We start from the raw sequence: 16519 nt of genomic DNA on the forward strand, positions 1-16519 counted from the left end.
AAATAACACGAGGCAATGACCGAGCGTCCTTTTGATGGGACAGGACTGTCTAACAGGCCCACCTCAGGCTCACCTCACTATCCAAGGGAAGCAAACTCTCGTTGACCTACCCTGTGAAGTTATGCGAAGAAGACGGCTGAGTTGCAAATGATTTCTGCCCAGCAGAGAAGATCAAGTTCTGCTTTGTGCCTGGCATGTATCTTGTGCTCCATAAATAGGTACACCTGTCAGTTCCTGAGAGCTTGCTGTGAGTCCAGGAACTACGCTAAAAGCTTTACAAGTACAGGCTAACTGAATCCACACACCAAGTCTATGTGGTAGATACCATTATTATTCTCAGTTTACACAAAGGGAAGCTGGGGCACAGAGAGGTTAGGCAATTTGCCTAAGGTCACATAGCTCTGCAGGGTGAAACTGAGATTTAAGCCCAGGCAGAATGGCTCTAGAGCTGTATTCTTCAACAGGGTAGCCACTAGCCTCAGGTGGCTATTTAAATTTAGAGTAATTAAAATAAAAATCCAGTTCCGTTGTACTCGCCACATGCTGTGTGCCTGACAGCCAGGTGGATAGTGCAATTACAGGACATTCCCATCATGGAAGAAAGTTCTTCTGAATAGTGCAGCCTAGAACTCCTGTTATCAGCCACCAAACTCTACTCTTGATGTCACTTTTATTTATGTAATATATAAAGTGCTTAGTACAGGGACCACTACGTAGCATGATTCCCCTGGGGCAGACCCTAACTGTCCCTCCAAATCCATTCTCCTGATCCCATGACAGGCTGTTAAGTAAGTTCATGGCTGCCAGCTACAAACTACATTTCCAAGCCTCCTTTGCAATTGGCTGTGGTCATGTGATGATGATATGGACAATGAAATGCAAGCCAAGTGATGTATGCAAAGTTTGTCTCTTCCTCTCTTTGCTCCTTCCTGAGCTGGAGCACATATGTGCCCACCATCCAGATTTTACTCTGAAGGTGAGGTCAACCTCCTCAGGGATGATGGAGTGATCTCATGGAGCACAGTGTCTTGCCAGCCTCGACTGCTTACTCTGAGCCTATTTCTTGAGAGGGAAAGGTGCATGTCTTTTATTCAAGCTGATGAATTCTGGGGTCTTTTTGTTATAGCAGCTTAACTTTTACCCTAACTAATACACTATTTTAATCTGGAAATTAAAAACTATAATGGTCTTCTTCCCTGGTAGGGTTAGGGAATAAAAAGCTATTCTTTCCGCTTGTTTGTATTCTCAATAATAAACAGGGATTGGTCAGTTAAAAAAAATAATAAAATTACAATGAAAAACCCCACATGGTTTTAGAAGTCACAGTGTGATGCTGTCCTCACACAATTCCAAGTATTCATACTGGGTTTTTCTAATCAGACTGTAGATTATTTAAAGCCAGAAGATAAGAAGGTAGAAGGTGGACGCTGTGGAAGAGTTAAGAGCTACAGGGTCAGTCATGCCTGGATTCGTTGGAGCTTTGGCTCTGAGGGACCTTAGACAATCAACTTCACCTCCCTGGGCCTCAGTTTCCTTGTGTGTAAAATGGGAACAATATTAGCACTTCTCTCAAAGGAGCATCAGGAGGCTTTAGTAACACAGGATGTTTGGTGTATAATAACCATTCATCAAATACTAGCTATTTATGTGTGATTATGTAAGAAAAGTTGGAAGGGGCAATAGGGTTGATGTGGATCAAACAGAAGCCCAGAGAGGGTAGGCATCTCACCCAAAGTCACACAGCAGAGACCACCCCTGACCTGGCTATCCCACTCACCTGGGCTCGCTGCAGCTTCTCAGCAGCCTCTGCTCGTGCCCGCTCCCCGTCACCAGCCCGGCCCTGCACCTCCTGCAGCTGTGACTCCAGGCGGCGCCTCCGCTGCTCACCCTCTTGACGCGCAGTCTGCACATTGCTTAGCTCCGTCCGCAGCTCAGACACTTCGGCCTCCAGAGCCAAGCGGGTCTTCTCCCATGCACTTTTGCCCTGGTTGAGGAGAGAGACAGCATCTATTTATGACTCTCTTTCTAATCAGGTCAGGCATGTGCATGCCCCAGAACCTTTGCACTATCTATCCCCTCTAAAACTTCTCACTGTTCCTTAAAGACCCAGGCACACTCTTGCCTCAGGATACTTGCACTGGCTATTCTCTCTGCCCAGAATATGTTTCCCCATAATGCTGGGATGGCTCACCCATCACCTCCCTCAGTTTTTCACTCAGAGGCCACTTTTCACAGAATCTCTCCATGGCCTCTCTATTTAAAATCACAACACACCCTCCCCCACCAGCATTTTCCCAGCACTAATGACCCCAGTACACATTATGAACGTGTTTAGATTGTTTACTCTCTGCCTCATCTGCTAAAATGTGAGCTCCATGAGGGAAGGGGGTATTGGTTGTTTGGTTCACAGCTGGGTTCCCAGTACCATCCCAGGGACAGAGTATGTATTCAATGAATGCTTGCTGAATGAAAGATGGGACAGGACCATAAATATATGAGGAGAGAACCCCAGAGAGATGGGCTGGTCTGGAAATAGCCAGAGGTCCTCCTCCAACCCAGCATCCTGCTTCCCCTCTGCATGGCTCCCCAGAACCCCCTGCCCCCACCCCCACTCACCCTCCGGGCTTGTTCCAGCTGCTCCGCCAGCTCTCCCAGTGCCTGGCCGTGGCGCTGCCGCAGCTCCTGCACCGCCACCTCGTGAATGCGCGTCTCCTCCTCTAGTGCCTTCTTCAACTCTGTCACCTCTTGTTCCCTCTTGGAACTTTTATAGGGGGAGGGGGACAGGAAACAAAATTTCAGACTAGAGGAAGTCTGGGACTTTGGAGGAGCCCCCAACTACTGGTTGTGCCTCCTTTTATTCTTTCCCTCTAAGGATGGGGACCTCACTCTACATTCCCCCAGGGGTCTGGGTGGTGATGTTGCAGGAGGAGTGTAGCTTTAAGGGTGAGCTCCTATCCATCTTTCAAAACCCTATGCAAAAGGCCCCTTCTCAAGGAAGCCTTCTTGGACTCCCACCCATAGATATGGTCCAGAGGCCTTCTCTTATCATCCATGATGCCCTGTGCTACTCCATTAAAGCTCACTTTGTTCTGAACTGGCTCTTGTCTTTGGCTGAATCTTCCTACCCCCAGCCTGGGAGTTCCTGAGGGCAATGCCTGAGTCTGACTCAACTCTGTCCCTGACTTGGGGACAGTGCCCACTAAACAGTTGTTGAATGACTAAACATTCATGCAGATGGAGAGCTTGGATCCAAATCCTTCTCTCCCCCAACCCAGCCCTGCATGTGCCCGCCCCGCACCAGCAGCAGGCAGCCCAGCCTCACCGGAGCTCCTGCTGTGCGTTGGTGGAGTCCAGAGTGTCCTCCAGCTCGCCCCGCAGTGCCTCGAGTTCCTCACCCAGGTCCCGGCGCTGCTTCTCCGCCTTGGCCCTGGCTGCTCGCTCAGCCTCCAAGTCCTCCTGGGCCTCAGTCAGCCCTGCCTGCGCCTCCCGCAGGGATTTGAGCAGCTGCGTGCGGGCCCCACCCTCCTCCTCTGCCCTAGTGGGTGGACAAGGACCAGAAGGTTGGTACAGGGGCAGGCAGGGCTCAGGAATGATTTCTGGGGCTGATGGGGTCAGACGTGGACTTTAGGGGTGGCCCATCCCTGGTTCAAATCCCAGCTCTGGGGAAGGGGGAGGGATAAATTAGGAGTTTGAGATTTGCAGATACACATTACTATATGTAAATATATAGATAAAAAAATTAGGTCCTACTGTATAGCACAGGGAACTATATTCAATAGCTTATACCTATGATGATAAAGAGTATGAAAAAGAATATGTATGTATAACTGAATTACTATGCTGTACACCAGAAACCAACACAACATTGTAAATCAACTATATTTCAATTCAAAAAAAAAAAAGGAAAAAAAAAAAACTCCAGCTCTATCCTTGGGCATGCGCCTCCAGTACTCAGAGGCTCAGCTTTCTTAGCTGTAAAATGGGAACTGACACCACCAGTAATCACAGGGACACTTACTAAGTTCCTGCCACTCAGGAGCCCTTTATTTTATCATCTCACATAAAGTTTATGCCCAGCAAGGAAACTGAGGCACAGAGCAGGAAAGTACTTGCCCTGGTTACATGGCCAGTGAGTGGCAGAGCCAACCCCAGGATCCCTCCTCATAACCCCTATGGGAACTGACTCTTCCAAAGAGAATCTGAATGGAGGGGCAGTGTGGACTGTGGGTTGAACAGCTCAGGGAGATGTGCCGGTCACGGTTTGTATCCCCTCCTGGGCCACCTGCCCTGGCAAATGACACCTGCTCTGAACTACAGCTCTTGGTCTGTGGGAGGGCAGTCCCACCCCACTTCACAAGGCTGCCATGAGGAAGGCAATGAGAATAAGAGCCCGAAAGGCTGTGTGTTACATGATTCCACTTCTGTGAAATAGTAAGAATCGGCAAATCCTACATGGATGGAAAGCAGTTTGGTGGTTGCCAGGAGCTGAGGGGAGGAGGGAAATGGGGAGTGATTGCTTAATAGGATTTTTTTTATTTTTGGAGGTGATGAAAATGTTCTGGATAGAGGTAGTGGTTGCACAACATCGTGAGTGTGCCGAACGCCACTGACTTGTACACTTAATTAAACAAATTTTTTTAATTAACTAAGCTCTACCCACTTCCCTAAATTGTACTTTAAAATGGTATCTTTTATGTGTATTTGACCTGAATAGAAAAGAGAAGGGGGAAAAAATAGCAAAAATAAAAAGTAGGGGGGAAGGTATAACTCAGTGGTAGAGCGAATGTTTAGCATGTACAAGGTCCTGGGTTCAATCCCCAGTACCTCCATTAAAAAAAAAGGTAGGAACAGACATGCAGCATCTATGGAGGGCTTAGGGTGTGCCAAGCACATTATAAGCACTTTCTTATTTAATCCCCACACTAACCCCAGTAGTGGCTTCTATAATCACCCCCATTTTACAGATGGAGAAACTGAGGCTAGAGAGGTGCTGTCACTTGGGTGAGGTCACATGGCCCAAAAGGGGATGAGTTGGGATTGGAACTCAGAAATCAGGCTCCAGGGTGCGTGTTGTTAACCACCCTCTGCGAGCCCCATGTCCCATCGATTCCAAGATGCATGTTTTCCCTACATTTTAACATCTCTGAAATCAAGCTGCACCCATACACAAGGGCTCCTCGGATCGCGTGAGTCACAGTGGGTAAAAAGCATTTGAAACACTGAGTGCTTTATCTGGCACACAGTTGGTGCTCAATAATTGTGAATGACTAGTTATAAGGATTATGATTCCTGATAAACAGAAAAGTCCTACTGTATAGCACAGGGAACTATACTCAAAATCTTGTAATGGCCTATAATGAAAAAGAATATGAAAAGGGGAAAAAATATATATAACTGAATATACATATATATAACTATGCAGTACACCTGAAATTAACACAAAATTATAAATCGACTGTACTTCAATTAAAAAAATTATGATTCAGAAGACAGTCAGACCACTTATCAAATCACAGTGGCTTCTGGGTGGTTGGGTTTTGAGAGGCTGAGCAGGAGGAGAAGAAATACCACTTTCTAGCACCCAGGATGCACTCAGAACTGTGCAAGTTACTAGACATCCAGGGCCTGGTTTCGGTTCAGCTTTTTGGTAATCAGGTAGGTTTGGAACTCTCTGTCCATATTACAGAAGGGGACACCGAGGCTCAAAGTGGGGTGGCGTGTGCATGGCTTGGGAGCGGCTGGGCCAGGCTCTGTACTCAGGAGGGTCTCACTGGGGCGCCCCCACGCTGGCAGCCCGCCCCCGCACCTGGCCAAGGCGGCCTGCAGCTCCTCCTCCTTGCGGCCCAGCTGGACCCGCAGCTCCTCCACCCGCTGCTGCTGCTCTGCCATCTGCTCCTGCAGCTCCGAGCCTTCCACGTCCAGCCGCCGCTTCAGCTTCTCTAACTCCTGGCGGCCCTTCTCCTCCTTCCGGAGGCGGTCTGGAGGCAGGAGCGGGGGCCAGTGCGCAAGGGAGCCGACCCACTCGCCCTGGCACTTGGGGGCTAAACGCTGAGCTGTGCATCTTTCCACCCTGCCTCCTCTTTCCCGTTTCCCCTTCCCTGGGCCCACCCACTATCCCCAAGACTCGGTGCCAGACCCCATTTGCTGTCCTCCCCTCCTCCCCGCCACCCGGTGACAGCCCCTGCTCCAGCTCGCTGGCTCTCTCTGCCCTGCCTTGTCCTCCCTGCCTCCCCAGCCTCTTCCTGGGTTCTCTCCCTTCTGTTTCTGCGTCTGAATCAATAGCAAGGGACAGTGAGACTTAAAAAACAAACAAACAAACAAATAAACACGAAAGTTAGCGGGACCATCAGATAGAGTGACCCAAGACATGGTGAGACAGTAAAAGAATTGGACTTGAGGACACAGAAATAACTTCAGAGCTGAGAGGACACCTGTTCTGTGCCAGCTTTCCTGCCCCATTTAGCAGATATGACCACTGAGACCCACAGCGCCTGAAGTCCCCCTCAACCCCGCTCCCCGCTGGAGCATGCGCAGCTCTCCACTGGGGGGCGGGCACTCACCCTCCATGTCCGCAATTGTGGCCTCGTATTTGAGCCGAAGCTTATTGAGGCTCTTGACTTTCTCCTCCTCCTCGGCCGCCTGGGATGAGAACTCAGCCAGACGCTCTTCCAACAACTTCCGCTCCTGAGGGTGGTGGTGGTGTGGGGGGAGGTCAGGAGTGGGCCAGTGGCAGCTTCCACCTGACCCTCATCTTTGGCAGTGCCATTCCCATCTGCGTTCCCGCTCATCTCCACCCTTCCCCGACACTCCTGCTCCCACTCCGTTGCCTCCTTTCCCATGCTCTAGGGTCCACTGACCCAGCCCACCCCTATCTGTCCCCACCTGTTCACTGCCGTGGAGACTTCCACTATTTGAAGGACACCCCCATTCATTAACCCATCACCAGACCGTTGGACAGTGAGCCTGACTCGAATCCTTTGCTATCACAAACAACACTGCAGCGAACATCTTCCATCTGCTGCGTTCCCGCGTGAGTCCTGGGCCCTTGTTCCTACTTCAAGGAGGGTTCATGGACCAATGGTGCATAAGCACCAAAGGGGATCTTGTTAGAAATGGCATCTCTGGTTCTACCCCAGACCTGCCGAATCAGAATCTGCATATTAACAAGTTCTCCGTGTGACTCGTGGGCACAGGAAAGTTTGAGAAGCCCTGGCCTGGAGCAGTGCTATTCAACCTGTGAGAGGTTCTGGAAATCAGTGCAGTGGGTCGGCACTGCCTTCAAAGGAAAGAAAGAAACAGAGTAGAAGAGCCACTGCATCAAAGGAATGCTCCTCAAAACTCTGGTGCAGCCTTGAGCTCTCAACTCTCAGGCACTGTTGCCTCTGGGAAATCTGCCCTGACCACCTCTAGAACAGGTCAGGCCACCCCGATTGGCAGTTTTTTGTTCTTTTCTAACAGTTTATAATTAGTTCACAACGTGTGATTATGTTTATTTCCTGGGGTGACTCATCCAGCATCCCCTTTCCTTCATGCCTGAGGGCAGAAATTGTTCTCTAGATGATTAAATGCCACATCGCTTGTGCCTAGCTCAGTCCTGGCTGCAGCAGGTTAAAGATAGTGCCAGATCCTTCACTGTGTCCCAGACAGCGGCAGAGTCGCATTCCCCTCCCCTCGAATCTGGGTTGAGTCTGCTTTAAGCTCAGTGGTCTGCAAACCAGAGCCTGCAGGCCAAATCCAGACCACTGCCTGAGTTTATAAAGTTTTATTGGGACACAGCCACGCCCATTCAGTTGGGGACCATCTGCACCAGCGAGCCCACCTCCCCAGCCCTTGGGAGCTCTTGGGCCACTGACCTTGCTCAGCTTGGCGTTCTGATCTTCCAAGAGTAGCAGATCCTCCCCAAACTTCTTGAGCTTGGCCTCTGTCGTTACCTTCTCCAGCTGCAGCTTCTGCCGGGCTCCTTCCTCAGCCTCGAGGTGGGACTCCAGCTCCTGGAGTTGGGGGAGGGGGTAGGCAGGGGTGAGGACCCAAGGCCGGGGTGCGGGGGTGTGGTGGGAAGGATGGGGTGGAGGGAATGGTTCACCGACACCAGCCCCCCAACCCTGGGGCTTGTGCCCCCAACCCTGGGGCTTGTGGCTTAGACGGGTTCACACTATGGGCAAGGCGGGAAAGGATCCACCCCCTACTGGTCCTCCTGTTTCATTCTTTAGCTCAATAAGCATTTATTGACATGTTAGAGCTTTGACACGGTTATTAGATTTTAGGCATTAATGAATGGACTATTATGATGACAAACACAATTTGTGTTTTCTCTGAAGCAAAAGAAATATCAATCACAGAGACCAATTTTGTAAATTGTGAAATACTTGTAGTTTTGATTAGCTAAAAAGGTTAGTCTGTATATTTGAATTTAAATTTTCTTAGGTTTAAAATGTTATTTTGAGGGGGGAAGGTATAGCTCAAGTGGTAGAGTGCATGCTTAGCATGCACAAGGTCCTGGGTTCATTCCCCAGTACCTCCTCCAAAAAATAAATAACTAAACCTAATTACCTTCCCTCCAAAAAATAAAAATAAAAAAAAAATAAAATGTTATTTTGAGAAATTCAGTTGTATAACTTTTTTTTTTGGTGGGGGAGGTGATTCGGCTTATTTATTCTTAGAGGAGGATTGAACCCAGAACCTCATGCCTGCTAAGAACGCGCTCTACTACTTGAGCTATACCCTACCCCCATCAGTTGTATAACTTTTAAGAAAAGTAAAATAAATTAACAAGAACCACCCCCCCAAAAAAAACCCCCACAAAACAAACCCAAGCATTTATTGAGTGCCTGGTTTGTGCCAGGCACTGTTCGAGGCACCAAGGAGAGACAGAAATCTTTGTCTTTGTGGAAATTACATTCTTGTGTGCGTGTGAAGATAATAAACAATAAATAAACATGTCGTAGAGACAGGCACTGTCTGCTATGGCAGTGACTGGGCACATGTGGCATCTGCAGTGTGAGAATGGAAATTAAGATTCAGTATTTTGCAACAACATGGATGGACCTCAAGGGCATTATGCTAAGTGAAGGAAGTCAGAACCGAGGATAGATACGTGGGATCTCACTTATCAGTGGAATCCAAAAACAAAACAAGAAAAAACCAGCAGCTCAGAGATAACAGAGAACATACTGATGGTCGCCAGAGGTGAGGGTTGTATTGGGAGAGATGGGTGAAATGGGAGAAGGGGGTTAAAGGGGACAAACTTCCAGTTATAAAATAAGTCACGGCTGTGTAATGTACAGCATGGCGACTATAATTAATAATACTCTATTGTGTATTTGAAAGTTGTTAACAGAGTAGATCTTAAAAGTCCTCAATACAAGAAAAATATTTTTTTGAACTATGTAAGGTGATAGATGTTAGACTTACTATGGTGATCCCTTTGCAATATATACAAATATCAAATCATTATATTGTACACTTGAAACTAATATATTATAATTATATAATACTATGTTATATATAATATATAAAATATATTACATGTTTTATATACTAAAAGTTATAATATAATGTTATATGTTAATTATACCTCAATTTTTTAAAATTCCACATTATATGTGGCTTTATATGGTAGAATTGGGAGGACCTATAATGGCTTAACCACAAGTCCTCCTACCCATCCTGCTACCAAAGACAAGGTCCCCTAGCCAAATAACCCTCCATATCATGGGGACCATACATGGTACCTACACATCTGTGTGTAGTGAACTTCAATTACCTGCTGGTCCTGCCAGTTATTTAAACAAACCAATCACATCTTCTTGCAGGAACCAGGGGTCACCTTACCCTCCCACAGCTGCAGCTTGTTCACTCCATTCCTGAGTGCAACTCCAGTGTGAGTCTGTGGCATGGTGTCTGCCTCCTTCAGGCTGTGGGGATGTATAACTAGTAACCTGCTGTCTATTGCATCTGTCCAGGATCAGGTGGGGTGTGTTAGGCCATCTTCATAACCCTAGGGCAGGATTCCTCCCCAGTGGGGTCAAGAGGAGGTGACTAAAACACTACTGAGTTCTTAAAATGTAACCAGTATGACTTAGGACCTGAATTCTCAATTTAATTGAATTTCTTTCCAATTTAAAACCAGTCACTCAATCACTGGGAAAATTTTACGTATGTTTGGAACAACTTGGGGGCCTTCATCTACTCTTTTCCACTGAAGATGTTATGAAATACAAATGCAGATAAAGTACTGCCAATGAAAATTTAGCATCTGAATTGAGATGTACCTTAAGTGGAAAATACAAACTGGATTTTGAAGGGGAATCATGGGAGGGCAGCTTGCCTTTGAATGCAGTAGCACTGAGGCAAAGGGAGTCAGGAAAGGGAGAGAGGCACAATACTGAAGCTATCGCTTGAGCACCTGGATCCAGCCATGCCTGAAGCTTATCCATTCTGGAGTCTCCCATTATTTGAAGCAAAGGAAAAAAAAGTATTCTTTTTGTTTAAGCCATTTTGAGCTGAGGTTTTTTTTTTTTTCTTCCTCTTTCTTTCTTTCTTTCAATTCATGGCCAAAAGAGACAGCGTTTGCTGAAGCAAAAGTTGGGGTCAGGTGGAGTAGACAGTAGGGGAAGGTGCCTCAGGAACCCTGGGGCAGGGCCCAGACCTGTATATGTTGCTGCAGCCTCTTCTTCTCTGTCTGCAGCTGGCGGCTGCACTCCTCCTCCTCACCCACACGGGCCTCCAGCTCCGACACCACCAGTTCGAGCTCCTGCTTTCGGGCTGCCAGCCGCACCCGGGTCTCCTCAGCCTCAGAGCACAATTCTGCCTCCGCTCGCAGTTGCTCTGCCAGGCGGGCACGCTCCTCTTCCAGCTGGGGGCGAGATAGGAAGGCAATGGTCATCAGGCGGTGCCCAGGATGGCCCTCAGTGGATCCCCAGGTTCCTCCTGCCCCCTGATTTACTTTGCCATTTGAGGCCTGGGTTGGGGGGAGGGTGGGAGGGTGGAAGACAATCCCCCAACCTGCTCACCATCTCAAGATGACCTTGTATCCCCCTAGTCACAGAGTCAGACCCCTGGGTGCCTCCCTCTTCCTCACCTCCCTACAGCCCATCGTCCCCACTCCACCCGTCCTGCCCCAACTCTCTCTGTCCCTATAACCCTAACGGGCTTAGGCCTCATCTCTCCCAACAGACTCTCTTCCCAACCTCCCAGCCTCGTTGCTTCATCTCCAGTCCATCTTTCAAATAGCCCCAGAGAGGACTTTCTATCATCTTACATTTTGTTTTCTACTCCTACGCCCAGAAATTTAACCATAGGAAATAATTTCGAAAAGGCAAACAGGAAAACGCTCAAGAAGGGGTTTGCTTCAGCACTATTTTAAGATGCCAGAAACAGTGGCAACAGTGAAAAGTCCACCGCCTGTATACGGTAGCCCTGCCACCTAGCCGGGCCCTCCCCTGCCCCGATGGCGGTCCAGCCCCCAGAGCATCTTGGCTCGGAGGCCACCAGCCCAACCCCGACCCAATACCCTGGCTACATCCCCAGGACCCTGCTACCTGCACCTCACCGCTCAACCACACCAGTTTCCACCTCTATTCAGGCTCCAGTAAACCTTGGCGCTCCGCCCCCAATCTACCCCGACCCCGCCACCGCTGGACGCCCCGCCCACACCCTGCCCTCACCCAGTGGCCCCGCCCCTTACCTGTGCCACCCGGCCCTGGAGCTCTCCCACCTCGCGGGCACTCTGCTGCTGCAGCTCCTGCACTTTCTGCAGCTCCTGGGCCCGCGCCTGCAGCACCTCATCCTGCCGCGTAACCTGCAGCAGCGGCTTCACCTAGGGGCACAGGCGGGGTGGTGGACCAGTTGGCTCCCACCGTGCCAGGCTTCTGGGCTCAGAAGCTAAGAGCTCCCGCTCTGAGTACAGCCCCATTCTCAGGCTCCCATGCCAGCTCGTCCACTACTGGCTGGGTGAACTCGGACAAGCTCATTAGTGTCCTCATCTATAAAGTGAAGACGATAACAGCCCCTACTTCGCAGGGTTTTCGAAATGAGTGAAGTTAACACTTGCAAAGACCCCAGAACAGCCTGGGTACAAGACAAGCGGCACTAAATGTGTTCCTTTTTTTGCAACGCGATCCTTTTGCAAAGAGAGAGACACGGCTGCCGCTATTCTCTAGCGCAGTGTTCCCCAAAGTTTTTAACCCAAGTTCCAGAGTGAGAGATGCACTTTGTACTGTGTGATTCAGGCTGGAGTGACAGGTGGCATTCGCCCAGAAATAACCAAAACGGAAGTTTCACAAAACCGCCCTCCCCCTTGCTAAGTGTGCTACACTCCGACCGTGTCTGTTCTGTTGCTTTCTGTTGGGTTCTGCTCAGCTCTAATTTGCCTCCCCTCTATTTGATTCTTTTCTATTCGATTATCTCTTTTTGGTACAAATTCATAGCATTGATCACAGCTATAACTTTCTAATAGTTTGTGGGATTTATTCTGGGATGCCTGGTAAGCCACACCCCCTGCCCCCAGACTCTGCTATGGTAGGGGCAGTTTTTCTTAAAGGGCCAGCTAGGAAATATTTGAGGCTTTGCGACTAGTCTGTCTGTTTTAACTACTCCACTCAGCTGCTGGAACGTGAAAACAGCCACAGACAATATAATAATCAATGGGCATTTACAAAAATACTTGTCTGGCCCATGGGCTGCAGTTTACCAACCCCAGCCCTAGACCGTGGGCTCCATGGGGCAGGGCATGGTCTGTTTTTATTTACCATTTTATCACTGGCCCCTCAAAAGTTACTGGCACAGAGTAGGCACTCAGTTAACACTGGCTAAGGGCCTGGAGACTGACAGCTCAGACATCGTATTCAGAATTACACTGAACAGCTGTGTTTTTGCCTCCAAATCTCCATCTTCCTTCCTCCTTTCTGATTTCCCATGGGGGAAACACCCTGCCTCCAAGCTCACACACTTGGCTGTGCCATTCTGGTTTGGGCAGGTGTGTGACACCAGCCTGGCTCATCTAATGTGTCGGGACTGGTTCTGGGATGGTCATATGACTCTGGCTGGAGCTCAGAGATGAGAAAAGACCACACTGGCCTAGCTGGTGGCCCCCCAGGTGGGAAAAGTCTGCAGGGATCATCACCGTGAAAAATCAGATGGCAGGCCCAGAATGTCGAATGACTGACATCATTTTTTGGGCCCTTGTGCCAGAAATGGTTAACTCAGCAGGTCTGGGTTGTCCGAATCCTGCACATTTCAAAGAAAGGACTGGCCCTTGGCCAGCTCCTGGGAGATAATCTCTAAATCCTTGGAATATCCTGCCTGATAAGAGTGACTTTGTTTACCTTGACCTCTGGGGTCAAGGGGCTGGAGTAACTAGGGTCAACCATGTGGACAGTCAGCCATGCCTATGTGACTGACCCTCACAGAAACCCTAGACACTAAGGCTTGGGTGAGCTTCCTTGGATGGCAATATCCACATGTGTTTTCACACATCATTTCTGAAAGAATTAAGCGCTATCTGTATGATTCTCCTGGGATTGGAGAATTGGAAGCTCGTGCTGGGTCTCTCCTGGACTCTGCCCTGTGCACCTTATACCTCTGTTGATTTTAATCTTCATCCTTGCACTGTAATAACCCAAAGCTATGAGCGTAACCACTTTTTAAAGTTGTGGGAGCCCTTCCAGCGAATCATTGAATCCTAGGGGGTCGTGGGGACCCCCGATTCAACCTGAGATCCAGCTGCTTCTAAAGCTGTCCTGTATCTTTTCTCCATGTTGGTTTGAGTCAGATTTTTTGGTCACTTGTTTGTCACCTGTCAGGATTCTTGACAAAGGCTGGGCTGACTAGTCCCATTTTACAGATACAGAAAACTGAGGCCAGAACTGAGGAAGTCACTTGCCCAAGCAGACCTGCCCCTGAGGTCCTGTCTGCTCACCGCTTGGGCCACCTCTCCAGGTGCCCTCACCTTGATGAAGAGCCGCCACCACTGCCAGTGTCTCAGCTTGAGGTAAGCCGCACAGTTCCGCTGCATCACCCTCAGGGCGCTCTGCTGTTGCTGCCGCTTCTGGAAGGCCCTGGGTGGGGAGATGGGCAGGTGGGGGAGTGGAGGCTTGGCCCCTCCAGGCCCTGTCCCCTGAGCAAGGGAGCCAAGCTCTCTCCAGTTAGTCAACCATTATGAAATGCCTGCTGGGTGTGAGCACTGTTCTATTATCTAGAGACCTTTTTTGTGTGCAAGTCCATCAGTCCTGTCCTTGACTCTCTTGGCCCTGTCCCCTTCTCTCTGTCCCCACAGCCCCAGCTCCAGTTCAGACCTCACCTCCCACCACCTGGACCCTCACCCCAGCCTCCTCCGCAGCTTCCCAGCTCTGACATGCTTCCAGAGAGGTATTTCTACATCCACAGCTGACCTACTCCTCCCATGACTCCCCAGTGCCCCCACACAAGGTCCCTGCCCTTCAGCGTGGTGTTTGGGGAGCCCCTTATTCCCTGATCCTTCCTCTGAGCCAGTTCCAAGAGAGAAGCAGTCTCTGCAAGCTCCCCACATTCCTGAAATATGCCAGATCCTCACGTCACCAGGCCTTGGCACCAGCTGTCACTCCTACCTGGAACACCTTTCTCACCCTCCTTCGTCTCCCTGGTCTGCAGGGCCTCTCGCTGCACCTATTCAACCCTCATCAAAGCACATCTCACCCTGGACTGTGACACTTTGTGTGGGTGTATGTCTCCCCCTCCAGATTGGAATCCCTCGAGGGACTGGCCATTAAGGTGACCCCTTCAACCTGGTTTGCCTGGAGGCTTACTCTGTTTTAACATGGAAAGTCATGCATCCTGGGAGACCTCCGGTACCAGGCAAACTGGGACAGTTGGTCACCCTGAGGCTGAGTCTAGCTCTTCTCTGTGTTCCCATGTTCCCAGCATCACTCAACACAGGGTCTGCCCGTAGGAGCCTCAGGGACTACAGAACCATGAAGCCTGGACACCTAGTGGCTCCATCCTTTTGTTTCTCAGCCCATCTACCATCTTGGAGGGCTTGACATCTAGAGCTATCTAGTCAACTCCTCCCTGCCCAGCCTCTGGGCCATCTGGACAACCCCTCCCTGACCCAGCCTTGGTCAATGTGACCCAAGAGATAGTGCGGAGCCCCACTTGCGAGCCAGGTATCCCCGGGCAGCTGCCTGGAAGGACACGATGATGTCTGTGACCTTCAGGTCCCGCTCCTCTTCCAGCTGTGCCAGAACCCCCGCCCGGAAGAAGATCTTGCTCTGTCCCACACGGTAGAGGTTGGGGTCCAATTCTAGGGCCTGGATCTGTGATGGGTGGGGGAGGGGTTTTGAGAAGGAGGAGTGATGAGACTGGAGGTCCCAGCTCCTCACCACCACCACCTGAGACCGTGGCAAAGGTGTATACACACACACACACACAAACACCTGCACCCCCCCCCCCCCCAGCCTCCACTAAACACTCACCATCTTCTCACAGGCCTGTTTCCCATCCATGAAACCCTTGGGGATGGCATTGGGTGTCAAGATCTCGTACCTGCAGCGGGTAGGGAGGCATGGAGGGTAAGGAAGAGTAACAGCAAACTGTGCCCACAGCCAGGCACTGGGCTCAGAGTGACAAATAGCAGTAACAGTGACAGCAATAAGAACAGTAAGAAAAACAAACATTACCAAGGGTGACACACCAGGCTGAGAGCATTACCACCACCACCAATGGCAACATTGACAGTAAAAGCTCCCACTCCTTGGACACACTGCGTGCTGATTGAGTGTTTAATTAGACCACCACCATATGTCCCCGAGACATAAAGCAAAGGTGAGTCTCCGAATGGAAGTGTGAGAGTAACAGCAAATTGCAGCTGTTTTTGAGCTCATTATTTGTCGAGTCCTGAGCTAAGTGCTTTCCAGTTGTTTCTTTCACGTTTCTGAGTACAACTCAGAATTTTGAAAGGACATTTCATAAACATACACATATCTGTCCTTAGAGCCTTTCCTCTGCTGTGCCCTCTCCAGGATCTTGACATGTCATTAAAAATAATGCATCTGATATATACAATATATACACATACATATGTACACATATAATATGTAATATATTAATATTAATTAATTGATATTTAATGACTGGTATTGAGAAACTTGCGTGTATTAGAGTTTCTCAATCACCAGGGATCTTGTCAAAATGCAGATCTTAATTCAGTAAGTCTGAGGTAGGGCCTGAAAATCTGCACATCTAACAAGCTGCCAGGTAAGGCTGATGCTGCTGGTCCGGGGACCACACTTTGAGTAGGAAACTGCAGACTTGCAGCAATGCAGCAGCTACTGGCCACAGGCAACTACTGAGCCCTTGGGACATGGCTGGGGCAGTTGAGGAACTGGGGTTTTAATTGCATTCTCTTTCAATTAAGAGCAATTAAAATTTACAAACTGAAGCAGTGTAAACTATTTTTCTGTTAAACACAATTTCATTGTTTTGATAGGATTCCATTTCACCATGACCACTGGAAATTTAGTGTCTGAACTGAAATGCACTATGG

General features: G+C 49.3%; 1 protein-coding gene across 3 annotated transcripts in view; it reads right to left on the reverse strand.

Moving 5' to 3' along the window:
- The window catches only part of MYH14 (myosin heavy chain 14), a 74807-nt gene that overhangs the window by 21033 nt on the left and 37255 nt on the right, over positions 1-16519 (reverse strand). For all 3 annotated transcript variants that reach the window (XM_072968552.1, XM_015242796.2, XM_072968554.1), the window contains exons 19-29: positions 15450-15519; positions 15130-15290; positions 13949-14057; positions 11687-11818; positions 10649-10855; positions 7854-7991; positions 6561-6684; positions 5807-5978; positions 3323-3535; positions 2617-2761; positions 1778-1984 (exon numbers count right to left, since the gene is read on the reverse strand). In XM_072968552.1, coding sequence (XP_072824653.1) covers positions 1778-1984; positions 2617-2761; positions 3323-3535; positions 5807-5978; positions 6561-6684; positions 7854-7991; positions 10649-10855; positions 11687-11818; positions 13949-14057; positions 15130-15290; positions 15450-15519 — 1678 coding nt within the window. The remainder of the gene's footprint in view (positions 1-1777; positions 1985-2616; positions 2762-3322; positions 3536-5806; positions 5979-6560; positions 6685-7853; positions 7992-10648; positions 10856-11686; positions 11819-13948; positions 14058-15129; positions 15291-15449; positions 15520-16519) is intronic.

The sequence above is a fragment of the Vicugna pacos genome, chromosome 9 (assembly GCF_048564905.1).
Source record: "Vicugna pacos chromosome 9, VicPac4, whole genome shotgun sequence".
NCBI classification, from domain to species: domain Eukaryota; kingdom Metazoa; phylum Chordata; class Mammalia; order Artiodactyla; family Camelidae; genus Vicugna; species Vicugna pacos.